This window comes from Peromyscus leucopus, chromosome 4, assembly GCF_004664715.2.
Source record: "Peromyscus leucopus breed LL Stock chromosome 4, UCI_PerLeu_2.1, whole genome shotgun sequence".
In the NCBI taxonomy this organism is placed as follows: Eukaryota; Metazoa; Chordata; class Mammalia; order Rodentia; family Cricetidae; genus Peromyscus; species Peromyscus leucopus.
Window position 1 is genome coordinate 122,338,341 of NC_051066.1, and position 27,277 is coordinate 122,365,617.

The following is a 27,277-nucleotide window of genomic DNA, read 5'->3' on the forward strand; positions in this document are numbered from 1 at the left end:
GTGAACTTGGTAGAGTGAGTGTCTCAGTAGTGGATAAAGCACCCTTTGGCTATATGCTCAAGCGTGGTATAGCTGGATCTTGAGGTAGATTATTTTCCATCTTTCTGAGGAACTGCCACAGGGATTCCATAGTGGCTGCACAAGTTTGCACTCCCACCAGCAATGGCTGAGTGTTCCCCTTACTCTACTTCCTCACTAGCACAGATAGCTCAGTTTTTAACAACTGTTTCCCTTTTAAGGTGCTATCTTTATTTTATTTGTTTGTTTGGTTTTAGACAAAGTCTCACTGTGTATTCCTGGCTGGCCTGGAACTCTACTAAGCAAACCAAGCCGGCCTTCTTGCATCTGCCTCCCAAATGCTAGGATTAACAGTGTGTACCACCATACCCTGCTCTAGCAGATATTTGTAAAGAACCTGTCTTAAGAGGGCACAGAGACCTGAGTGGAAAGCAGAGCATTTATTTGGGGTGACAGGGAAAACTCCAGCTATTGTTCAAAGCTGTGGGAGCTCTAAGGCCAGAGGAAGACAGGAAAATCCAGCTCATCATGAATCCTCTTGAAGCCAACAGTTAGCAGCCCCAGAGGATGAACGGAGCTTCGGGGAAGTTAGCTAAGGACACCCCACCCACCCCAACAAGTACTCAAGCCTGACTATCAGGAAGATAAGTGAGTGACTAGCTTATCTGAAAACACATTACCTGAAAAAGAAAAGAGCTAGTCTGTTGTTTAACTTTCTAGCCAACTTGTTTGAAGTTCCAGAACTTAACCTCAGTTAACCAGAAGGACGGTGTGTGTTGTTACTGAAGTTCACAACAGTGTTCAAATGCCACAAGCCTCTGGCCGCTTAGCAGTATTTCATGGCAGAAATGAAGTCACAAGGAAAACTGTGAATATTCACTTCCCTGTGGATGCTGCACTGTATGTAACTTTGATTATGTATGTAAGTTTGACTCTCCTGCCGGGTCCCTGCTCCTAAGACTCTGAACAGCAAGCCTTATGCAATCCAAATTTGAGTTATGAATTAGTGGGGTGGAGTTTTGAAGTTGGAGAAAACAACAAATGATTATCAACAGGTCTTAAATCTTAATTTGGCTGTAATACTTATAATGTTCTGCTTAGAATGATTACATTAAGATATACACATGTAGTTTTCCTTTTATGGAATTGACTTAGATTCAATAAAAACAAATATAAGTTCTGGTATAAGTACTGGGTTGATTAAATTCCCCAATCAGAGCGACCTTTCTAAAGCACTCACAATTCTGTCTTCATTACAGAGATTATGTTCACTGGAAGGAGACTGGTATCAGCTTACAGATCTCTAATCCTTGAGAGAGGAAATAGTCTTCTCATTATTTTCTCTAATTATTTTAAATTAGCAATCACCATAGTAACTTACTGCATATTTCACTGTACTGGTTTAGTTGCCACTTGAACTAAATTTACACACAATTTGGCCTGCAATGAAATTGAAGGCATTTCACCAAATGCTGCCTACCCATGGGGATTAAATCCACATTTTGGAAGCGAGGTTTTTCCTGGGTGGGGGCGCGGTGAACATTGCCTGGGCTCTTGAGCTTCTCTGTTAGACTTAACATGTGGAAAGTCCACATGGAGTGCAGCACAGGCGTCTCTTCTTCCAGATCTGGCGGTCCCGTCCTCTCCTGACATAACGGATACTCTTTGCTTTTACATTCAGCTCTCGGGAGCAGAGGCAGGCAGGTCTCTGTGAGTTCAAGGCCAACCTGGTCTACAAATTGTGTTCCAGGACAGTCATGGCTGTTATACAGAGAGACCCTGTTGAGAGAGAGAGAGAGAGAGAGAGAGAGAGAGAGAGAGAGAGAGAGAAGAGCAAAGTGCACATCTCTTCCTTTCAAAGCAGTCGGTGCGCACTCTCTGGCCTCGTTATAGCCATCCTTGCCAGTGCTTGGGGGCTGACATGGGTTGCTCAGAGTCAGCACCCAGCACATTCCAGGCCATGGGAGCATGCAGGAGATTAGGAGGCTAAAGTTTTTAAAATAATTTAATGGGTGTACTCGCACTGTGTTTCCCAGCAGGCCCTCAGACTTGTGATTCTCTTTCATCCATCTTCTGATTTACTGGGATTGGAGGCATATACCACCACTCTGTTTGGGGTTTCTGTTTTTTATTCGAATGTTCCGTCTTAACCTTAGCTGCAGTCCATCTGTGTATCTGTGGGGACACATCCTCATGTCTTTGGCTGTTTGGCTTCAAATCAGCCCTGCATCTTTCCTATGGCATGGCCTCTAGAGTCGCCAGTACCAGATGACACGTGGCAAGTGCTTCCCTAGAGGCACAGGGCAGCATCCTAGCCCCTGGGCCTCCGCCTCCCTCCTGGGCCTGTGGCCCCTGCAGCACTGGATGTCAGAGCTGGCAGCCCTGTTTGCTCTCGGCTCTTTTTGCAGTTGCCAGGAGCCCCGAGAGGGAGGGAGTGCAAGGTCACGCAGGGTAAAGGCAGGTGCAGGTAGGTAATTTGTTTCCTCTCCTGAGCCTGCTGCATCTGAGTCCTAAGGGCACTGAGTCCTAAGGGAAAGAGCCGGGAAGGGAGCCAAGGAAGGGTCAGTGATGGCTCCGTCTGCCCAGGTGTTTTAACCTTTCCTGTCCTCTGCTCTGCCAAGGCACAGGCCTCTGTGAGAGTCAACAGTTGGTCTAGCAAAGGGGAGTGCATTCTACTCAGAGTGGGGGACATAGAGGAATAGATGCTGGCTTTTTGGTATAAAAGATTGGGGGCAAACAGGCCTGGAGACATACTCCTGGGAATTGTGGATTATTTCACGATGCTCAGGACATCCAGGTAATGGTTTTGTGTCACCCCGAAGCTGCCATTCTGATGGAACAGCGGGTCAGTTACTGCCTGGCTCTTTAGGATCCAGAGCTCTAGGTTTGGGGCATCTGGTTGTTTTATTTACATGCTCGTCAACACTGCTCTTAGCAAGACATCTTTAGAGATTCAACCAATGAGAAATGGAGAAAGGACATCATTGGCGGTTAGCCTGCCTGTGCAGTCTGTCAGTTGGTGCTGAAACATGTGGCCCCAAGAGCTGCCCTGTCCCCATCTGTGCTGATGGAGGGTCACAGCAGGGGACCCTCAGGTACTGCCACCCTCGGCAAGGGACTTGACCAACCCTAGGCAAGGCTAGAAGGAACTCCTTGTTCTCACATTAAAAGGCGCATGCCATCGTCAGGATAACACTAGTTCCAGAAAAGGAGCATCACGGTGAAGCCCAGGAGTCTTCCAGGCTAGCAGGAGGTCTTGCCTCACCAAGAAAGTAAGACTGCAAAGGGATAAAAGCTAGTCCATGTGTCTCAGCCTGTAATCACAGTGCTCAGGCTGAGGCAGGAGGATTGTCAGGAGTTGCAGGCCAGCTAGGGCTATACAGTTAGTTCAGGCCTGAAATACACTGTATGAGTCTGTCTCCAGTGGGGGCTGGGGGCACCAGATTTTATCTGTTATTTATTTTTGGATATAAAACAATGGCTTCCATTATGGCATTTTCATACACTTGTATCAGTCTACCTTCCTCATATCTGTCCCACACTGCCTTTCCCCCATCCTTCCCCCTCTGACTCGTTCCCCTTTCTCGCCAATTAGTCTCTTTTCTGCTTTTATTTCACATGTGTGTGAACACATATATGTAGCTAAATCTAGATCTCACATGAAGAAAATTGCTATTTTATCTTTCTTCTTTTTCATTACCTCTCTGTTTACCCCCTGAAGTCCCTTCCTCCTATTTCATAGCTGTCCTGCCTTCACTTCATGTATGTGTGCATGTATGTGTTTATAAATTGGTGTGTATATATTGTACATATGAGAGAAAACATGGTATTGTCTTTCTGAGTTTGGCTCATATTTTGCTGACCATGAACATCCTAGCTCCATCTTTTTATCCTGTAAATGACACACTTTCACTCCTCTGTAAGACTGAGTACAACTCCATGGCATCTATATACATTTTTTTCATTCATTCATCTATGAATACACATTGGGGCTGGTTCCATATCTTGGTTGGTGTGAATAAGGCAACAATGAACATGTACAGGTATCTCTGTGGTGTGCTTTTCATTTGGATATACGTCCCCAGGTGCAGTATACCCCTCTGGTTCTGGTTCCTCCAACCCCCTCCCCTCCTCCACAGGACTCCCTGAGCTCTGTCTAATGTTTGGCTGTGGGACTCTGCATCTGCTCCCATCAGTTGCTGGGTGAAGTCTCTCTAGTCTCTTTGATGAGGATTCTGCTAGGCTCTGGTCCCAGAATGCTCTGCAGGCAGCACAAACCATAGGTTAAAGGTTTTGTGACTGTCTTTCTAGGAATTTTAGGACTATTTATGTGGTTCTGTGAAGAATGTTGGCATTTCGATGGGGAGTGTGTTGAACATGTAGACCACTTTCAGTAATTTCATATATATATATATATTCTGCCAATTCATGAGCATGGATGGTCTCTCCATCTTCTAGTGTCTTCAGTTCCCTTCTTCTGTGTTTTAAACTTTCTGCTGTACAGCTGGAGAGATGGCTTAGTAGATCAGAATGCTTGCTGCTTGAGCATGAGGACCTGACTGCAAAACCCAGAGTCCATATAAAAAGCCAGTGTAGTCTTATGTGCCTACATCATCAGCATGGAGAGAGGGGCAAAGACAGGGGGACCCCTGGATTTTGGGTGCCACCAGCCCAGTTCCAGGCTCAGTAGGAGACTGTCTCAAGGGAATACTGAGGAGAATGATAGAACGTGACACTGAACATCTCTTCTGGCCTCTGAGTACACACGTGTCTGTGCATTCGAGACACATACACACACACACACACACACACACACACACACACACACACACACACTAAATAAAAATATTTTATTGCAGAGGTCTTTAACTTCCTGAGGTATTTTTTTTTAAGATACTGTGAATGGCTGTTTTCCTCCCTCGTTTCTTTCTTGGCAGGTTCATCACTGGTCTATAGGAAAATTACTGGTTTTGTATGTTGATTTTGTGTTCTGTTAATTTGCTAAAAGTGTTCCTTACATCTTAGAGTTTCCCAGTGGAGTCTTTAGGGTCTTTTAAGTATAGAATTATATTGTCTTCAAATTGAGATAATTTGGCTTCTTTGTTATTTCTATTGCTTTTATTTCTATTTCTCATCTTGCTCTAATTAAGACTTCAAGCACTATATTGGATAAGGATAGAAAAGTGTGTTATGTTTCTGATTTTAGATTAAAGGCTTTCATTTCTTTTATTGAGATCAGTGTTGGCTATAGGTTTATTATATACAGCCTTCATTATGCTGAGGTATATTCCTTCTGTTCCTAGTTTCTCTAGGGCTTTTCTCAAGGACGAATGTTGAACTTGGTCAAAGGTCCTTTATGTATCTATTGATGATGGTCATGTGATTTATGCTTTTAAGTGTATTTATGTGCTGTCATATATTTATTGATTTGTGTGTGCTGAATATTATTTGTATCTCTGGATTGAAACAAACTTGGTCATGGCACATATCTTCTTAATATGTTCTTGAATTTGGCTGGCAAATATTGAGGATTTTTTGAATCTGTGTCTTCTTGGATATTCCCCTTTGTTAATATTAGGCTGACAATATTATAGTTTTTGCATTATTGAAATTTGTCATTTGATATTGGAATGCATTCTTAAGTAATTGTGGTTATGTGATACCTTACTCTCAATAGCTTTTCTCACTTTATTTTTTGCTAATAATGTATTGCTTTTTGTTCATTTCATAGTTATTTTATACTATGAAAATTATATTAAACCAAAAGCAAATTTGAACCGTTTTCTTACTTGAGTTCAAAATGAGTCTTAAAGCAACAGAGACAACTCACGTCTACAATGCATTTGTCTGGGAACTGTGGTACAGTGGTTCCAGAAGTGCTGCAAAGGAAGATGAGGAGCAGAGTGGCTGCCATCGGAAGTTGACTGCAGCCAATTGAGTGCAGTTATTGAAGCTGATTCTTTAATCACTACCTGAGAAGTTGCCAAAGAACTCAGAATAGGTCTTGTAATGTCTGTCTGGCATTTGAAGCAAATTGGAAGAGTGGTAAAATTCGTAAGTGCGTGCCTCATGAGCTGACTGCAATTTTTTTCACACTGTCATTTTGAACTGTCATCTTGTCTTATTCTATAGAACAAAAAATGAATTGTTTTTCAGTTGGATTGTGACTTGTGACAGAAACTGGATCATATATGACAACTGGCTCAGTTCAGTGCTTGAACTAAGAGGAAGCCCCAAAACTCTTCTCAAAGCCAAATGTGAAGCAAATGATGATGCTGGGCGCTATTTGGTGTCTACTGCCCTTCTGATCCTCTGCAGCCTTCCAACACCATTGAAACCATTGCATCTGAGAAGTGTGCTCAGAAAATCAATGAGATGCATTGAAAACTGCATCTCCTCCAGCCAGCATTGGTCAACAGACTGGGCCCAGTTTGTCTCCACAATTCCCAGTCACATGTGGCCTGTCAAACACTTCAAAAGGTGAATGAGTTGGGCTACCAAAAAGTCTTGCCTCATCCATCATATTCACCTGACCTTCTACCAACCACCACTTCTTCAAGATTTCTGCATGTGAAGAAGATGTTTTCACAGCCAATGGGATGCAGAAAATGCTTGAGGATTTCTCAAATCCTGATTCATGGATTTTTACACTATAAGACTAAAAACAGCAACAACAACAACAAAAAAAAAACCCATCTTATTTCTCGTTGGCAAAAATGTATTGATTACAGTGGTTCCTATTTCAGTTAATGAAGATGTGTGAGCCCAGTTATAATGATTTAACATTCAGGTCTGAAAACACAGTTTCTTTTTCACAAGCCTATTATTTAGTGACCCTCATTGTGTCTTCTGAATAACTGTGATTGGAAGTCTACTTTATGAATCATCCAAATAGTCGCATTATGCTGGCTTATTTGCATTTTCTATTTGCTTGGTAAATAGACTTTATTGCTCATCCTGTGCACCTACTATAGTCCAGCTGAACTTCTTATATGCAATACTTTGAATATGTTGGGTTTTCTAAAATCATTTTTACAAGGGACTATGGAAATGTTCTACCAATGGAGGGCGTAGAGACTGGAACTAGGTTTTTACACTTGCTTTGTTTTCCTAATCCTCTTGTCCACAGTCTGGTCTGTGGACCGGTGGCATGGCTGTCACCTATAAGCTCATTAGATGTGGCAGCCTCGGACTCTGCCCCACAGAATCCCCATTCAATGTATTTTCTCCCACTATTATTCAGAAGAATGCCCTTTTCACTATCTTCTAGTCATAAACTCACTGAGTAGTTACTATTTTATTCTATTCCATTATGGCTATCCCTGTGCTTCTGTGTCTTATGATATTTTCTTGTATTGCACAATTCCTGTTTCTCTGTTAATTCCAAAGCCTTCCTAAGTCAATTCCAAGGCAAAATAAATCTTTTGAAGAGCCTAAGATGGGACTAGAAAAATGTAGAAATGATCCATGGGATAATATTGACCGGTAACAGCCCTGAGGGGTGTCCCCAGGTACCTTCCTATACTGTGATTTACCAGAGACTCTGGTAGGCACCTTAAAGCCCATACTGTCCCCTTCTGGTAAGAATACCAAGACAAATTTGCTCAAAGATGACCAGGCCGATCACAATGATGCACACCTTTAATCCCAACACTCAGGAGGCAGAAGTAGGTAGATCTCTGAGTTCCAGGCTAGTCAAAGTGACAGAGTGAGATTTTCCCAAAACAAACAAGCAACAACAACGAAACAGAAACAAAAACAAAACAAAACAAAACAAAACAAAACAAAACAAAAAAAACCCATCCATGGACAGAGCTTCAGACTCCCTACCCTAGACAGGGATCCCTCATCTGGTTGAGCAAACTGAGGTGAAGGATAGAATAGAACCAGGAGGTTTTATAGCTCTGACTCCAAGTGACCATAACCCTGTTATCAGGTCGCACAGTTCCACTCAGTATCCGGCCCAGCTGTGGGCACTGGCAGCAGCCAGCCTAGGGCCAGTGGCTTAATTACACTCTTTATCTTTACGTTTGTCTGAGGACATCTGAAACCTTCAGCGTGGCCTGTCCCTAATTAGGTGACTAATAATAGTCAGCGCTTGCTTGCTGATCTCAGAGCCAACCCCCCCATGAGCAAGCTGATTGTAACTGGGTCTCTGTCACAGGAGCTGAAGGGTGTGTGCTCGCTGGTTGCTTTGTTCACACGAGGGCCCAAGCAGCATGAAGACAAGGATGGTGGCATGCTCATCACCTTCCCTGGAGCCTGGGGAGCAAGCAGCCACCTGAGATGGATGGTGGGGCAGGTCACATCTTGCCCTGTCGTAGTGTTGGAACCACAGAGGGATCACCAGGGACCCATACCAAAGCCAGTTTGTTGGCTAGGCATGGGAGGAGCTACAGGGGGACATCATGCTAAGCACAGGGGTTCTGTCTCCCACGCTCCCCTACCACCCTCTAGGAGAATGGCTAGACATTGAGCCATCAGAAAAGAATGATCTGGGACACCTGGTCCACAGATCATGACCAGGCTTCCTCATCAAATTCCAATATTTAAATGTAGTTGCTATTAAATAAAAGTATCTTCATTTGTAAAGTTATTATTCCTCCTCTTTTTAGATGCATTTCTTGTCTCTTAATACCAAGTGTACACACTGTTGGAACTCTCCTACCCCCAAATGAAATCCTTTTTTTTCAATATTATTCCTTTTTTGTCAACAGGGTTTAGCTTATCATCATTTTCACAGGTACTTGATGTTTCTTTGGAGTTAAGGGTGCTAGGTCCACGATCTATTCTTCATGACCTCATCAAAGTGCAGAGCAGATACCCAGGGACTGAGTCCTGTGCTTGGCCTGCTTCATCCTCATCTTCTGCTATTAGATAATTTTAAAATAATAACATCACCCCCTGTCTTGGTTTATGTTCCTTCAAAATGAGCTGACAACCAAGAACTGGGGTGTGGTGTGGGAATAGTCCCAGGAACAGTCTGACCAGGTGGTACTTGGACAAGGGAGGGAAGAGAGCGTCCCCTGCCAAGCATAGTTGTCGGTCAACTCCTGACGAGCTGGGTGGCTGAGGCCCCCATCCTGTTAGGGCTCTTGGAGAGAGACAATTGAAAATGGCCCCTCTGTGGGGTAAGGATGCCCTAGTATTATCCACCCACCCTAGTCCCAGTTGATGATTGGTACCCTGTTCTTCCGGCATCTTTCTTCAGCTCCCGTGTTTAGAGGATGCTCTTTGGCAGACAGAGCTGGGAGAATGTTGGTAGCTAGCGAACCATTTGCTGGTGACCAGGTGGGCCAAGATGATGTGGACAGACCCAAAGCATGAACTCGAGTTCCCCTTGCGTTCCTTATTTTCCTTAGCTCATTGTTTATGTCTCATCAGTATTCTTACAGTTGCCCTTTTCAAAGCATATGAGCTCAGACAAAGGCAGCTGAAAAGGCAAGGTCTCCCCATGGGGAGTCAGCAGAGCCTGGTACATTCAGTTCTTCTTTATGTCAGAAGTCGAAGCTGTGATCTCCTGCCCAACATCTTCAATATTTCCTAGAGTCTGTGTGAGGCGTAGATCCTCAAGTCTGTCAGGACTGAGTCATAAACCTGCAGATGAATCTGAAGGTCACTCCGGTTTGAAAACAGCTTAGTTGGGGTGTCTGTGACAGAGCCAGCAGTCTCCGTGGCTGATGCAGCCTGGAAGGACTGGCCAGTGCCTGTTGAGTTTCCCTTATCCTGATACAAGCAGAACTACATGCAAGTGCCCTGGAGGAAATAAGGAGCTATCAGACTGGGCCCTGTTAACACTTGACATTGGATAAACTTTGAAGGAGAGGCCCGGAAAGATCCAGGCCTACAAACACAGGTGTGGCAGCCCCTCAGTAGAAGTGACAGGTGAAATGCTCCTCATAGTCCCATCACTGTGACAAAATGCATGAGAAAAATCCCCTGAAAAAGGGGACAGGTTTATTTTTGCTTACAGTTTCAGAGGTTTGAGTCCATGGTCTCTTGGCTTTATCACTTTGAGCCTTGGTGAAAGACAGTGTCATGGCAGGGAGCACAGGTGTCCAGGGAGCAGAGAAAAGGAGTCAAGGGCTGTGATCTAACTCCCAAAAGCTCATTCCTTAGGATCCAGCCAGTCTTCCTTCCTTCTACTTCCTTCATCCCTCCTCCCTCCCCCTTCCTGTCTTCCCCCACTTCCACCTTCCTCTGCCACCTCCTTAAGGTTTCACCCCCTCCTCTTAGTACCTCAGGTTGGAGAGCAAGCTTCAGCATGTGGCCCCGGGAGACAGTTGAGATCAAACTGTGGCAGATGGCTGTCCTCTCTGGATGGTGGCACTTCTGTGAGCCACTGTGGGAAACCCCGACCAGACTAGACCATCTAGTGAGAAAATGGCTCTAAGACCATATTTATCGCCGGGCGGTGGTGGCGCACGCCTTTAATCCCAGCACTCGGGAGGCAGAGCCAGGCAGATCTCTGTGAGTTCGAGGCCAGCCTGGGCTACCAAGCGAGCTCCAGGAAAGGCACAAAGCTACACAGAGAAACCCTGTCTCGAAAAAACCAAAAAAAAAAAAAAAAAAAAAAAAAAAAAAGACCATATTTATCTCTAACTATAGTACTTAGAAGATAATTCCTTTCAAAGAAATAATCCAAAAGTAATAATATAGTGAGGCATTTGGGTTTTTTAAAAAAAAAAACCACACACACAAAACCTTTGAATTTCCCTATTTTGTTTTCACAATATGTGATGGAGAAAATGCTGTGAATCACTTCCTAGACCTAGGGTTTATGTTGAGTGATCTTTCTATAAACACTAGACTGTAGAAGCTCCAGACTATACTTCTGCATACGTGAGCCATTTGGGTGGGGGTGAGGAGGGCTGCAGAAATATAGTTTCTGGGCCCCCAATTCCTGGTGTTATAATTCAGTGGGGCTGGAATTCCAGGAATACATGTGTTTGACAGACTGCAGATAATTCTGCAATGCAGCTGGGTTAAGGAACCATTTATGTAGACATTTCCTCAAAGTTGACAGATGTATCTAGAAGGAAACGATTTCCCCCCTATAATTGTTCATTGTAGGTAAACTAGTTTATGGGTTTGCTTTCTAAACCGCATGTTCTAATTCTCAGGAATTAATATAACTTCTAACTTACATCATTACTTTAGTGCCTACCAAGCCTAATTATCATGCCATCATTGACATTATGTAGCTGAAGTCATTATCCAGGTCTCGGTATTTACATATAAATTGGACCTAGTAGAAAGCATTTTGCAAAGCCACATGCTGAACCGATCACCAGTTAAGAATGGAGCCCAAGAAGTAACTGCTAAGCATGAGGAAGCCAGCCCATATGGTGTTAATAAAACCTTGCTAATGGCTACTACTGCCCCAAATATGAACCTTTCTTCATCATCAGAAGTGATGTCACTGGTTCTTCTAGTCCCATCATGCTTTGCTTTTGGTCATGTGACTGATTGATTTGTGTCTTAATGTTTTGCATTTCTTGTGGACAGAGCTTTTCCCATTTGTCTTATATTTGTCTTCTTGGTATTCATAGCTGGTATTTATTTAATGTATATAAATGTGTATTTAAAGCATGTATGTATGAAACCATTACTAAGCGTTTCTTACAAAATATAAAGAAAAACTCATTTTCAATCCATTTTAATCTGTTTTGCTGGAACCCCCAATTTTATTCTCATCATTTTCTAAACATGAATTTTTTTTTCAGTTAGGATTCATGAGTTACCTTTGAGCACAGGTACACGAGCATTTCATCTAACATCCTGAATCTCCAGATATTCCCCATGGACCATGACTTTGGCCATCGTGTCCCTTTCCTGACAGATCCATGAGGACTCCAGAGAGCACCTGGGTCACTCCTGGAAGATGGCTGGGTTCAGAGGAGGCTTGTGAGAATAGCCTGCTGTCTCTTCTCTCCAGGTTCCATCACAGTTACTTCAGGGACTAGTGAGAACAGGAAGTTCTGGGTCACCATGCAAGGTAGACTGAGGGAGAGTTGTCCCCAAAACTAGAGAGTAGGGTCAGCGGAAAGTTTTAACCTCTGCGTCACCTCCACAAACCCTCAGCCTCTTCTACATGTGTTCAAAGTCCTCCCCTCGGTCCTATTTGGCTTTCTTTGCTCTCCCCTGACAGTCAGAATTTGCCATTACTGACAGCTCTGTGGCTATGGATGCAGCCTTTGGTATTTTTATTAGCTGAACAAAAGTGAAACAAGTACTTTGAGATGTATCAAAAAGTCTCTCATGGTCTAAACATACAAATAACACACACACACACACACACACACACACACACACACACACACGAACCACTGAAAAGAGTTAATTTTTTTTTTCAGGGAAAAACTGTAGATTTTCTTAATCTGCCCTTTGCTTATAATAAATCTTTGCTTGACTTGTTTTCAATGCATTTGTCTTCTAATTGTGGACATTCACAATTATCCCCAACCTTTACCTCCATCTGTAGCATTTAACCATTAATTGCTTGCTATTATCTTACATCTTTAAGACTGAGTTACATCTGAGCTGTTCTTTGACTGGTAAAATAAGTCAGTCCGGTCTCATATCTATGTTGAGCTAGGATTTATTGTCATCTGGAAAATATTTTTGTCACTGTCTTGGACAATTCTGAAAGCAGAGGTTTTAGTAAATTAAATTGAAACATTTAGATGGATGTGAGGTAATTATTTTTTCCTCTACATTATCTATTTGTTCGAATAGAAGCATTAATAAAGCCAGTTAATTAAATCACTCAGTTTGGCTGGCTGCCTATGTCATGCCACACACACAAAATCAGCAAAAAAATATAAAAATTAATGAGTGAATTACTAGCAGATTTACAAGCAATTCGAAAAGTTTTATGTGTCCTTTTCCTGCTCACAGTAAATTGGTGGTGTGTTCCTCTTTATTTGCGGGATAAGGATGTTTAGACCTAATTTTGTAGCTGTCCTTCTGAAACTCGGAATGAAACACAATACCTTTTACTTATTTCCCTGGATACTCTAATCCCTCCCTGCTTTACAAGTATCTTTGAGCTGTTTCCTCCCTTTGTATCCACAGCAACGTGAAATCCCCACTGGAATTATTTGCTGCGAAAATGCAGGTGCGCTTGTTTAATGTTTCGGTGGCCTGAGCACTTAACTTGAACTTTTTCCCCCTCACAATATGGTGACCTTTGATTTGGGAGCAGAGGGCTCACAGTGCTGTTAGATATTGTTGATATACATTAAGCCAACACCATTAAATCTGAGACCAAGGTTTTATCTGGGACTCGGCTGTTTGTGCCATTTCCTGCGGGGCTTGCTCAAAGCCAAGCTGTACCCAGTGACCTGCTGTTCTGTCTGCAGGAACTTTCTGAATATTCATACGTAAGCAAATGTGAACGCTGAAACGTTTCATCTCAATATTTCATCCCCAGCACTATAAACTTTATAATCGAGCTAAATCAAGTCAAGTATTCAGATGTTGCTGTATCCAGTTACAAACTACCACAGCAAAATACAAAGTTGGAGAGAAAAAAAACTGAGAATGCTGCTGTGTTTTCATATGCCGGCATGAAAGGGTGGGGAACTGTCAGCGAGCAGTGAGGAGGCTGATAGTACAAAGAGCAATGGAGAGTTAGATGAACCCTGGACCATAAAGACTTACCTATCATGCTAGCGAATCCTGGCAATGAGATGGTTAATATCCATTGAAAATGTTCTGTCTGAAAATTCCTGGGTACCATCTCCTTTCATCTGCACAGCTCCTTTAAGATCCACTAGGTTCTGTCACTCCCATTTACAGGTAAAAAGGTTAAATAGCTTGCCTGAGGTCAAGAAGTCAGCACTATGGGTCCAGCTAAGACAGCATGAATCTCAAGCCCATGCATGCTCTCTACTTCTCAGCTCTGTTGCTACCAAGGCTGTGTTCAAAGTCCGGACTCTCAAAAGCAGAAACCACTGAAATATTATTTAATGTAAAAAGATGTTTCCGGTAGCTATGAGGAAGAGGGGCAGAAGCGAGATGTGTACTGGGACACAACATTAAGCCAATTTCTTCAGGTGGATGGTCAGTTGTCACAGTGTGTTGTGGGACTGGCAGATGGGGCATTCAAGAATACGGATCAGGTGAAAGTGACCAGACACAGTAACTGGCATGGGAAGCAGAGATGAGGACAGGAATTTAAGATGAACTTCCAGATTCCTGCACGATTGATGGTGAGTTGGCCATGACTTTGACAGAGAAAGGAAGGGCGTGGAAACTGCCAAGAGCTCTGTTTGGCTGCATATTTGATCTGGAATGCCCTGGAGCATCCTGATTTGGACATGCTGAATTTGGGATGACCCTGGAGCATTTAGAAATTAGATCTATAGCTCAGAAGAAACATTAAAGCGTAGTCAAGTGCATTGTGGGAAATAGGTAAGATGGTGATGGATGAAATTACCTGGGGAAGTGGGCATGAAGCCTGAGAAGCTTGGTGAGAAAAAGTGTACAAATGGGGGAGAGCTGGCTAATAAAACAGTCATGAGACAACTTTCAGGCAGGCGGGGGTGTGGCCGCAGCTCCTACATGTCACCTGCCCAGCTCCCTCTTCTTGTCCCGCCTCTCCCTATGTCCCCTCTGCCTCGATCCTCTGGGCTTAAGATTGTGATGGCACACCCTGTCTTGCTAGTCTTGGCATGACTCTCTATCCTGTTCAGCTCCCATAATCCTGTGCAAGCCTCCCTTTTGTTTCCTGAGACTTTGTGGAGTATGTCATGGATTTTTGGCCCGAATTCCTGGTTCATAAGGTTCTTCTTTTGTCCTCTCCCCATGCTTCCTTCATGAGCTGATGTGAGGCCAAGTCAAGACTGCTATTTGCCCCCCAAGGATTCATTCTGTACTCCACGCTTAGTGATAGAACTCAGGGCAATGTGGTTCCGCGGGGGAAGAAATAATCACTATGTTTCATGAAAACCCATGGTTTCCAACTTCCTTTGCTAAGACATGTGGCAGTGGCAGTGAGTTCTGCTAATATAAGCAGAAATGTCACGCGGGACTGCCTGATAGGCTCCTTAACACAACGTCCTCCCTGCTGTTAAATGACATCGGTAGGAAGCCATTGCTTCGGGACAGGCTCCTGCACTGGGCCAACCTAAACCAGTGTGCGTTTAGTCATAGTAAAGGTGGGGTTCCGGAGGCTCTCCAGCCAACTGACTGGGTGCTTGTCTAACCTGCAGTTGTCTAAGTTGTTTTCTATATGTCTCTTCTGGTTTTCCTCAAATTCTGTCTGCTACCATTGTTCTCAGGAACTGCTCTAATTTCTGGGTGCTGCCCAGTTGGCACATCATTTTTTTTCTTGGCATACATGAACTGTACTTGATATAATTGGCTTGAGGAATTCTGCCTTTTAACACCACATTTCCCTCCTTCTGCCCATAATATTAATGTGGTGGGTGGAGGGAGCCCCAGAACTACCGTGGATCTATGCTGACTTTGAGACTAGATCCACTCATGAAGAAGCAGAGAAATGGAGCCGTATTCCCATCGACTCCCAGGAGCTGTCTTCATCAGCACTGGATTGACAGACCGGGTCATCATAAGAGATCAGCTGGCGTGGGCATTTGACGAGGAGACGGGGCTCATTGACAGACAGACCCTGCCTTTGGAGTGGAAGATGTTCTTGCAGATGCAAGAAGGAAAGGTTGGAAGCCGATGTCATCTGTGTGCTTTCATATGATGCAGGAGACATGCTAAGTGGAGAATGAGGACCAGAGAATGGGCAAGGGCAGGGCAGGACTTGAAGACCAGCCAAAAGGCCAGGACAGCCATGGGAAGAATGTGAGAGGAATTTCACTGTGACAGAGGAAAAGAAAGAAACACTGTTTCTTCTAAAGAAACACAATTCGAGAAATCCCATCCACTACTAGGTCATTGTAGGTGATGTTGGAGAAGAGGAAGAAGGAGGAACAAATGAAGAAGAGGAGAAAACAACAAAAACTGCCTTTTGGGAACATTCTTTTATCTTTTGAGAAAAATTTTAATTGTAGAATAATTCAGGATAACATAATGTGGTGATTTGGCAATGTAAAAGTCATTTGATCCATATAGTTAGATATTTCAAATTACTCATACCAAAGGGATGGGTTTTGTACTAAAAGATAAAGCTGCATTATCACTAAGCCTTCTATCTGCATGGAGATGTAAAAAGGACCTGTATGTAGCTCTTACTAGTACAATATAAAGTACATTTTGATCACAGAGGATCCAGAACCGGAGTTGTGGGTGTAAACACGTGATTATCATTTGTGCTTTCCACGGGACATTTATGAACCCAGGGCTTGTCCTGGGTGTGTTCTTGCAGACTGACGTCCTAAGTAGGCGGGGTTAAGCATGGCCTTTATGCTATTTGAAGATAGTCAGATTTGTTTTTTATTCCTATTGTTATAGGATAAGACATGCTTGGTTTTCTCCATATTAAATAGGAATGTTCATTCTTAAACGATAGCTATCCTTAGAGACTTCAGAGCAAAACCTTCCATTGCATTTAGCTGCTTTCAAATGTCAGCTGAACCCTACTGCACAGCACCCACGATCGCTCTCCCCACCCCACCCCCAACCCCGTGCCATCACCCAAAGTCCTGTCTTTAGAGCTACTTAACAGACTGCCAGGAAACTGGTAGCATTTCCAGTTGGAAAATCTCCAACCTCCTTTTGAGAAAGGAAGGCAGGTGTTTCCCTCTGGCCCAGGGAAGGCCTTCTTTTTGGCATTTGATTGCTGGAAAGGGGCCGTGTAAACCAAGAAGAGATTTTTAGGGGACAAATGTCTTTCTCATTAGTGAGGCTCCTGTGATAAGATCTCACCCATAATATTTTGCTGACTATACAGAGGGCACATTGCAACAGGAGTATCTGAAATACTGAAAGGTGTCTAGAGAGTGAGCCCTAAGCATGTGAGTTCATGGAACCTTCAATGGGTGCCGGGCAGTCTCCTGTAGCCTGCCTGCAGAGAGGGCACAGCCCGGCAGAGGGAATGCTGCCCGGAGCTGGAAAGCAGAAATTGCTTCGCTGACCCCTGCTGCTTTGGAACACCATGACCTGAACCAAAGTACTTACCTTTGCCACCATTTAGTTTCCTTCACATGAAATACACATAGCCTGCGATTATCTCCAAAGCCCCGGTGGAGGTTGTTTTGAAGATTAATCCCTGCGATAATGCCTGTGAGTGCTTCAGGCTTGAAAAGCGTGATGCAAATAGAGAGCAGTTCAGCTCTTAGGTTTGGTTCAGTTTTTTGAGAAAGACTATAACTAGTAGCCCAGACTGGCCTGGAATTTATGGTTCTTCTTGTCTCCACCTCCCAAGCTCTGGAATTAAAGTTGTATGCCGCCCTGTCAAGTGACAACCCTCTAGAATATTCTGCGAGGTGACACTCTGGTACCCTGACACGGGTAACTATATATGTCTGAAAGTGAGAAGGCTGGTGTTGAACTGTGGGAATTAGATGATCCCGGAAAGCCCTGGAGCAATTTTCATCTCCAGGACAACATGGCCCACATAGAGATGGGATTTTCCTTGGGCTTTATATCCATATAGTCAGGCAGTGTCAGCCAGAAAACCCTTGAGAGAAAAATTTCACTGCACTGAGCACACACAGGCTTCATTTCCTAAACACAGAGTGTACCAGCTACTATTTATTTTTTGTAGGTTGTAAGTAATTCTGAGATGATATAAAGTATTTAGGTGGTAGTGTATACCTTATGTGTGGATGTCACAGCATTGTGAATCAGGGACATAAGCCACTCTATAGGCTAGGTGAGACAACATTAGAGGCAGACAGCGGTCTTACATGGCCTTAGAAAAACCATTGTGCCTCAGTTCCACCTGAGGAAAATAAAGCTGATAATATTCCTGACACCATCACATTGCCCCAGGACTCCAGGGGAAAATACATTCAAAGTGTGTATGGGGTGGGGGGTGTTAGGAGTCCAGTTTCTTGTAAGCAGGGTGACCCTCAAACTTGCTATTAGTTTATGCATAATTATCTCCCACCTCCCAATTTGGGGGATTTATTTTACTTTGGGAGAAGCAATTTTTAAAAAGTCAAAGTATCTGCCATACACTTGCATAGCCTCTAGAATTTCCTGCAATTAGCCATTTCAACACCACCTTCCTGTTTTGTTGTGAAGGTTCTCTTTGAAGAGGTATGGGAAAAGAGCTTCTACCTCCAAAGAAAAAGCCAAGAGTTGAATGATACATGAAGTAAAGTTCAACTGAATCATAGTAAATTTTTGTTTAATCTATTTAACTTTTTAAAAATTTTGAACTTTTTATTTCTTTTCAGCTCTCACCTGAAGTTTAATAATCTCACCCTGAATTTCAACTCATGGACTTCCAGGAAAAAAACTTTTGGGCAGCGAACAAAGGAAGTTTCTAGCAAGCGAGTATGATTCATTTTCTTTCCTAATTTCCTTCCTAATTCAATGTGCAGTCTTTTATATTAAATAATAGATTTCAAAGGGGAAAGTGGAGGGCCTTTCTCCTGGAGTAGGCATTAATTGGGAAACACAAGTTCAAACCTGTCAGAGAGTGTCTTAGTTAGGGTTATTGTTGCTGGGATAAAAAACCATGATCAAAGCAATTTGGGGAGAAAAGGGACTATTTGGCTTACACTTCCATATCACGTTCACTGTTGAAAGGAGTCAAGACAGGAACTCAAACAGGTTAGGAACCTGGAGGCAAGAGCTGATGCAGAGGCCGTGGAGGGGTGCTGCCTACTGGCTTGCTCCTCATGGCTTGCTCAGCCTGCTTTCTTCTAACCCAGGACAACCATCCCAGGAATGGCACCACCCATTATGGGCTGGGCCCTCCGTCGATCACTAATTGAGAACATACTCTGCAAGCTGGATCTTGTGGAGGCATCTTTTCAACTGAGGTTCCTCCTTTCAGCTGACTCTAGCTTGGGTCAAGTTAACAGAAGACTGGCAGGACAGTGAGTGAGTGGTCCAGCACGGCAGGACAGGGCTAGCATGTTATCCTCAAGCTTCCCTGTCCCTGGAGCCCAGCTGCCTCTACATTGGAGTCTGAGAAACAGGACAGAGAAACTGTGGCCATCAGTCGACCCCACAGGCATCAACTTCGAGTGTGAGCCTCTCTCCCACCCTACCAAACCATAGGTACCCGGAGCTGGCTTAGAACTGTCCTCACCAGGCCAGGAAGGCTTTGCTCCTCTTGTCCCAGCAGAACCACTGCCTGACACTTGTTCTTAGAAATAGCATTTCCTCATCACACAGCTTCCTCTAATTTCAGTTTCTGGTAGCCAAACACAGGCTCTCTGCTGGAGAAATAGTCTCCCAATGTTCAAAGCGAAGAGAAAGGGAAATCATCCCCTTTTCAGAGCGGTGGAGGCACTGCAGACTCTTTGATGAAGGGACTCACTTTCCTTTTGCAGGAACACTTGTTTCACCTTCACTGGGGGGACCCTCCCTTCTTCCCCAGCAGAACCAGGCCCATGGTCAGGGAACACCTTCTTACTCTGTAGAGCTCTGTTGCTGTTGTTTGCAGTGGTAGGTCTTCAGCCCGGAGACTTGAGTCTACTGGGCAGTGCTTCACTGTATGCTATCCACCCGACCTTTATTAGATCATGCACTTTGATACACACACACACACACACACACACACACACACACACACACACACACAAGAATGTCATTCAGCACAATAAAGAGTATGTGGGATTTGAGCTGGTGTGTGTGCTGGTCAGGAACCACTCCTACCTATATAGTCTAGATAAGGACTTAGGTTTTCTTGATAGTGAAAAGTATATGCTTAGTAAAGTATGCTGAATTTTTAACTAAACTAAGCATAACATCAAGTCCTGGCCAGTAAGGGAGGATAGACCCTTGGACATCTCTTTCCCTTTCTCATTTTCTTTTTTAAGTTTTTAAAGATTTATTTTATTTTATGTGTATGATGTTTTACCTATACGTGTGTCTGTGCACCATGTGTGTCCCTGTTGAGATCGAAAGAGGGCCCTGGATCCCCTGGAAGTGGAGTTACCACAGGTTGTGAGCCACCATATGGGTGCCAGGAACTGAACCCAGGTCCTGTGCCAGGGCATCAGCACCCTCACCTGCTGAGCCAATCCTCGGGTCTTACTCTCCCCTTTTGTAAATGACATGATTCCCAAGAAATGTGGATGTCAGTCAGTCAGCTTGGTGGGAAGTTCTGAAGGTTGAGTGTGACATGGTGAGAACTATGTACCTGATTTTCTTCAGGTGTGACACATGTGGGCAGCAGGAGAGGCTACACGGAGTAATCAGATATCCTTACCTCTACCCTTGTCTCTCTGCCTCCTAACACAGTCCCCAGAACAACACACACAAAAATGTGACGCAGATGATATCAGCTCCTTGCCTCCTGCAACTCTACTTGTAGAGTAGCTACAAACCACTGGGGTTGTTTCCATTTAAAATAATTAAAATTCAGTGAGTCGGAAATTTCAGCTCCCCACTTAAATTTGCCCCCTTGGCTCAAACAGCTAGCATGCTACCATACCAGCATAGCGAGCTTCAGAACGCTTTTGTCATCACAGAATGTTCTAGAGTGCAGGAAAGGTCTGTCCTTTTTCACTGACTGCATCCATCTTAGTTAAGGTTTCTGTTGCTGTGAAGAGACACTGTAACCACAGCAACTCTTATAAAGGAAAGCATTTAATTGGGTGGTTTACAGTTCAGTTCAGTCCATTATCATCATGGTGGCACATGGTGGCGTGCAGGCAGACACGGTGCTGGAGAAGATGAGAGTTCTACATCTTGACCAGAAGGCAGCAGGAAGTGGTCCAGGACACTGGGCAGGGCTTGAGCATATGTGAGACCTCAAAGTCTGCCCCTCCACCCCACAGCGAGACACTTCCTCCAACAAGGCCATATTGCAGCAAAGCCACACCCCCTAATAGTGCCACACCCCCTAATAGTGCCACACCCCCTAATAGTGCCACTCCCTGTGAGCTTATGGGGGGCAACTACTTTCAAACTACCACAATATCTTGTACTATTTCTGCTCAGTTCTCTCCATTCTCTCCAGATTAGCAATCTTAGTGTGCCCCAAACACATCAGACAAACCTTTACTTTGCTTTTTCTTAAATGTCCCTTTCCCATGGTCTACCCTGACTATCCCATTCATTCGCAGCCAGCCAACGCATTCAACTAAACTTTGTTCTATTTTTTTTCTGGCTCATGAAATCCTCCTAAATACTACATAATTTTCATTGTAAGATGGTATCTATTGTCTCCATCCCAAATCCTGCACCCCACTAGAGCAGGAATTTTATAATGTAGAATACATGAAAATCACCTCAGAAGAAGCAGCAAATATCCTCTCCATGAAGGACCCAACAGCCAGACCCATCTGGGTGGGAACCCTCACATCATGATGCTCAGGAGCCAGAGGCTGAACCTGGAACAGGATGCTGTTTTTCAGATGGTGCTCAGAAAGGAACTTGTCTGGGATCCTGGTGTTCAATAATAATAAGTGCAAATAACATACATAAATCTAATAATCCAAACTCCTTCTTCTCAACACGAACTGTGAACTTGTCTTTAGTGCTTTACTTCATTATTGTTGTGGATATTTTTTATAAATAGCCATTTTTGCCTTCTCACCCCCCTGCCCCCCAGCCTCTGGTTGAGGTGCTAACGATGTACCTAGGAGGCAGCTGGAAGAAGGTGTAGGAGGGAAGAGAAACAGGAAGCAGGAGAAAGCCACTAATTGGGCAATCAACCCTGAATAATTGAAAGTTAATTGCAGTGGTCCTTCTTCCCAGTGTGTCACAGCTAGTCCCCAGCAAACCTCAAAGTTTCTTCCCACCTCTGAAGAATTCTGACTCTTTGAGACAAGAGCCTGCTCAGACCTGACATTTGTTTCTATGGAGTGGCTTCTGATTGTGCACCTAAGGACTTGGGCTGTTTCTTACTACCAGGTTTTGGGCCTGTACAATGTTGACAAGAAGGCTACACCTTGCACGCTGTATACCTTATATGTCTATACCGTCTTCAAGAAATTTCCCCCATCATGGTTTTGTTTGTTTATTGAGACAGAGTCTCACTGTGAATCCCAGGCTGACCTCAAATGCTCATTCTCCTGCCTCCACCTTCGGAGTGCTGGGATGAAGGCCTGTGCTACCACGCCCAGCTGTTTATCCCGATTTTTCCTATGAAGACAACTTTCCATTTTTCTCTTTCTTTTTGTGCATGCCAGGCAATCGCTCTACCGCCAAACTACACCTGCAGTTCCCCCTCACGTGATGTTTGAGTCGGTACCGAGCTTGCTTGTGAAAGATGAACTCTCTCATCTGTGATTTCTGTGCTTCCTTGCCTTTCTCCAGAGGGCCCAGGCGATGGCGTGACGCTGTGGAACCTTCTCTGCCGTGTTGAAGTCTTTAGGCTTGTAATGCTGCCTAGCAAAAAAAAAATTGGAGACTCTTGCAATAGATAATTTCACTCATCTGATGGAGACATTACAGACAGTCCAGAGGGGTAGTAGTATCCAAAATGGGGAGCGTGAGCTTACACAATGGCATTTTAAAAGGAGAAAGCTAACAGACTGTGCGCATTGGCCCCAGTCTTCGCCGCTCCCGTGGGTCTCAGCAAACCTTTAAAACAGAGTGTGCCCAAGCGCCAGCTCCCACCGGACAGAGGTTCAGATTCCAACTCTGAAATACGCATTCTGACATTGCCAACAGTCCTGGTCCACTGTCATTAGAAACGGCGTTGTCTTAGCCGCCCACAAATCTCCCCAGAGAGCTTTTATCTTTGGGCAAATCCCTAAAACTAATCCCTGGGCACTAACTATATTTAATTTTTTCTCATCTCGGATGGCTTACAGTAGGGACCGCATAGCAAATACAAACAAGCCTTTTGTGTGTTTCCTGTGACTCTGTGGAAGCAGGGAAGTTTCATATATTCCTGTAAAACTATAAATGGTTGAGAGAGAGAGAGAGAGAGAGAGAGAGAGAGAGAGAGAGAGAGAGAGAATGAATTTCATCTCACTATCCATTATTTTCCTGTGACAGGCCAGCCCCTTATTTTCCTTTTTTATTAAGAAGAAATTTTCTTGTTTTTAAGTGTTGTTTCATGGAGAAACACAAAGCCTAGCACTCCCGTCTCTTTTCACAGGCCCCGTTAACGGGGTCTAATGTGCATCCATTACGAGAATTCTCTTTGTGTAGTGAGACAAGACTCATGTGTGGATCAAAAAGAAAAAATGTCCTCCCATTACTACTTCAGAATCCTGTTTGCCTCCAAAGAGAGTAAACAGGATTATGTATCATTAATATTATTTAGAATAAGAGGCCTCACATATGCATCCATCGCACTTGACGAAACAGCGTCTCCCACACTCTCCTGTCCGTCCGTCTTTTCACAGAGGTGGGGGCACATAGGATGGGCTCATTATCCTATCCCGAGAAGTGAGGAGATGGGAATACAGGGTCCCTGGGGTCCAGAAAAGATAACGCAGCCTAAATGTAAATGAATTTCCTGCTGTTCTGACACTGCAGAGCCTGTCTGCAGATCAGGGTCATTCAAATGTCACCTATATAAGGTGACACCTTTGAGAAAATTCTATGGAACTCCTCCCAAGGGGAAAAAACTCTCTCTAAATAAACCCAAATCACAAGCATCCTACTTCAGGTACTTTACAGCAGTGTTCAGTTGAAACAGAACCAGAAAAGGAGAAGAAAGGGAGGGAGAGAGGGAGGGAGAGGAGGGAGGGAGGGAGGGAGGAAAGGAGGGAGGGAGGGAGGAAGAGGAAGGAAGGAAGGAAGCCCATTTGACCCCCAGCACCCCATAACTTCAGCACTGTCACCCACCCTAGACTGATATATGTAAAAGTACTGGCGCCCCATAAATCACCTCTACCCTATTTATTGGGCTCCAAATCTCCAGGCATTGTGCCTGCTGTGAACTTCCTGACATTTTCTGTAAATGGGTTTTGTCACCGGGGCACAAGGAATGAGTCCTTTACGTCAAATACACAGCAAAAAGGAAGGATCTTCCACATGTTTTGGCATCCGACACCTGCCTTTAGGGTCCCCCATAGTGCCATATTCCTTCTTCTACATTCCTTGAAGCCTCTGGCCAGTAGGACAATTTAACAGTTCAAGTCGATTGCCAATCACCATGAAACAGCGACAGAAGGGAACCTAAGTGATCTCACATACACAATCACACACCCTTCCCTTGCGGGCCAGCCGAAGCCAGGTGGAACAATTTAGCTTTAATAGGAGGATGTCAATTTGTGACTAAGTGTTTCATAAGGAAAAAAAAAAAAATCTCTAAGTCTTGGTCCCGGTAAACTCACAGCGAGAGCACAGACCCAGCTCACTAGGGGACTTGAACCAGCTCGCCAGATGTCTAATTAATGCCCGCTGTCAGCTGCTCAAATGTCACTGATGGAGCTTCTCTTCGCAGCCACTGTTTTAATGACAAAGATTATGCACTGATGTCACTGTGCTCCTGGGTCAACGTTGTGGTTGGTAGAATGACGGGCATAGACCGAGCAGCCAAGCGCGTTGTGGTTTCCAAGAACGAGACTGTGTTCTACGACCACCTCATTCTCTGTACCGGGCAGCAGTACCAGGTAAGGCTGTGTACCAGGGGCACTGCTGGCACATGCGAAGATGGCAATATGCTCACTGGGGCGCACGCGCTCTGAGCAAAGAGCGTCCTGTCTCCCCGCACAGCTGCCACTCTATATTCATAAAAGTGCTCTTCAAGGCCTGCACACATGACCAGAACGGTGTCTGCAAACCCTCCCAGGAAAGCCATTCCAAGAAAAACATTCTGTTGAGGGGGGAAAAAAAAAAATCACAGCTAGTTGGAGAAATGTCATTCCTGAAGCTGTTGTCCCAATGTCTAACACTTATGGATCATCACAGCAGACTCCAGACCCAACCAGGCATGCATTTGTGCTAAATTAATTTATGCCTCAAGAGGCTAGCATTTGGCTGGGGCGATGCGCTCACGCAAAAGTATTTCAAACATGTGCACCTTCTGTCAACCCTTATTTTATTTTGTCTCTCAGTTATAAAACTAGGAAATCAGATTGACTAGTTTCCCAGTGACCACGCTTTCTGCGTGAGTGCTCCAGCCACGTTGGACTAGAACTGAAGCTGCTCCCTGTCTGAGGACCGCAGACCTTGGGACTCCCACACTGCCTTGCGGTAGTGTTCTTTTGTATGTGCACAGAACTAAGGCATCTTTCCAGTAAACAGGTTTACTTTAGAACTTAAGGATGGGGTCCCAAACCTCTCCCCAGTGCTGTGGATTTGGCCAGGGAGTGTGTGTAGTTCCTTTGCATTTCAAAGGCAGGGAGGAGGCAGCACAGGGGGCCCACAGGTCCTCAGTCTACCCATGTTTTTTTGCATGTGCTGAGTAGCCTGGGCATCACTGAATGGATGTCTTCAGCTTTGGCTGTGCTTTGAGACCTCCCGGGGTGCTTTTAAAACATATTCACACCTGTGTCCCCAGGAATTGCTTCAATTATGCTGCTAGGTGTGGCTGGTCATCAGTGTTTTTACTGTGCTCCTCAGATGGCTCAAAGCCAAGGTGGAGAACCACTTCAGCTTTCTTGGCATTGAGTCCCTTATCTTCACCTTACAGCAACACTTCCTGAACTCCTTGGTCACACACTACCCCTGAGCATCCGTTTAAGATGCAAGCTCTGAGCAGGGAGCTTCGGAGTAGTGTAGCGTGAGATATGAATGTCTAGCAAGCTCCCCGGGGAGGCCGCTGTGAATGGACTGCAATTTGAGTGGCTTGCATCGATCTCCTAAAAAAAAAAAAAAAAAAAAAAAAAAAAAAAGCTTTTAAGTTTTGAAAAATAAACCTTATTCTTGAAGGGTTTAAAAAAAAGAAGAATGTCTTTCTAGTTAAAGAAAAAAAGTAAGTGGGAAGACGCCTCCTTTTGCTATTTAAGAATTCCTTCTACTTTTCACTAAATGAGAAGGAAATACAGTGTACCCTGTTAGCCTGCCCCCTCACCTGCCCACTGGTTGCAGCCACTGCCTGCGATCCCACACTTTGGAACCGGAGCAGAGGACTCAGCCAGCTGTCCAGAGCCTCGGGCATCTGCCCATGTGTGCCCAGCTGCCTCTGCAGCTTTAGTCCGCAGCACATTAAGCTCTTGCCCTTTTTACAACAGGAAAAATGAAATGAAGAAGTGATAAAGGGGAGTTCCAATTTAATTTTTCCAGAAGGACATAAAAATCAAAGGTACATAGAGTGATAGAGAAAGGGCAGCCGAATTCATTGGGGACCTCCTAGTTCTTAGGTCTTTTCCTACATCCTTCACTCCAGCTCTCTCGCGGTTTTGTTCCAGATTTGTAAGCCAAATTAAAATGATGACAGTAGAGCTTAAACTCAAAGCAAGAAGACAACATTTCATAAAATGTAATTACAGCCCTTAGCCTCGAGTCAGCACGCCTCCATCTAAAGCATTCTGCAGTATTTTCAATATCTAACTGTACACCATTTACGTTTTTTATTCAGAGACTCTGACCACAAAGCAAGCCCCTCAGCTGTATTGCAGAACAGAGGGTGAGGAGGGTTCTCACCAGCCTACACTTATTAGCAAGGCCCTCTTCTGAGCTCCCCAGTTTGTACCTTCCTCCTCTCCTTTAGCTGTGACTCTGGGAGTTCCAAGTAACAACACATCTATGGAGCCTTTGACCTTGTTCCATCAAAGTCATACATTGCTGTGACCTCTCCATTCTGGAAGAAGACTTAGCTAGCTTGTTTTTTAACACCCTCTACCTCCCTTATCTACCTCTTCCATCAATTTAAAATTATTTTTATGTTGTGTGTATGTATGTGTGTGTGTGTGTGTGTGTGTGTGTGTGTGTGTGTGTGTGTGTGCATGCCTCTGTGCAGGTGTCTGCAGAGACCAGAAGAGGGCATTAGATTACCGGGGGCTGGAGTAACAGGTGTCTGTGAGCCACCCAGTATGAGTTCAGGAATGATGTCGGTGCCGAGAACCAAACTCGGGTCCTCTAGAAGAGGAACAAGTGCTCTTAGCTGCTGAGCCATCTCGTTAGCCCATTTTCATTGGTGAGCACATGCCAGCTTTGAACACCACTCCCAGCTTGCTTCCTAGTGAAGTCACAGAGCCCTGTGCCTCATGGGCTGTATGGAGAAGTTGGAGGATGCCTCCTCATGCCCAGATTTGGGCAACCTCATTGAAAGAGGAAGGACAAAACTTGTCAAAGTCAAATGAGTTTGGCC

At 44.4% G+C, this 27,277-nt stretch overlaps 1 protein-coding gene across 1 annotated transcript in view; it reads left to right on the forward strand.

Annotated features, from left to right (window-relative positions):
• Nucleotides 1-27,277, forward strand: part of Cfap61 (cilia and flagella associated protein 61) — a 297,138-nt gene that overhangs the window by 160,058 nt on the left and 109,803 nt on the right. Inside the window, 3 exon segments of the mRNA XM_028881858.2 lie at nt 18,339-18,369; nt 18,371-18,438; nt 24,467-24,635. Of these exon segments, the coding sequence (XP_028737691.1) occupies nt 18,339-18,369; nt 18,371-18,438; nt 24,467-24,635 (268 nt within the window).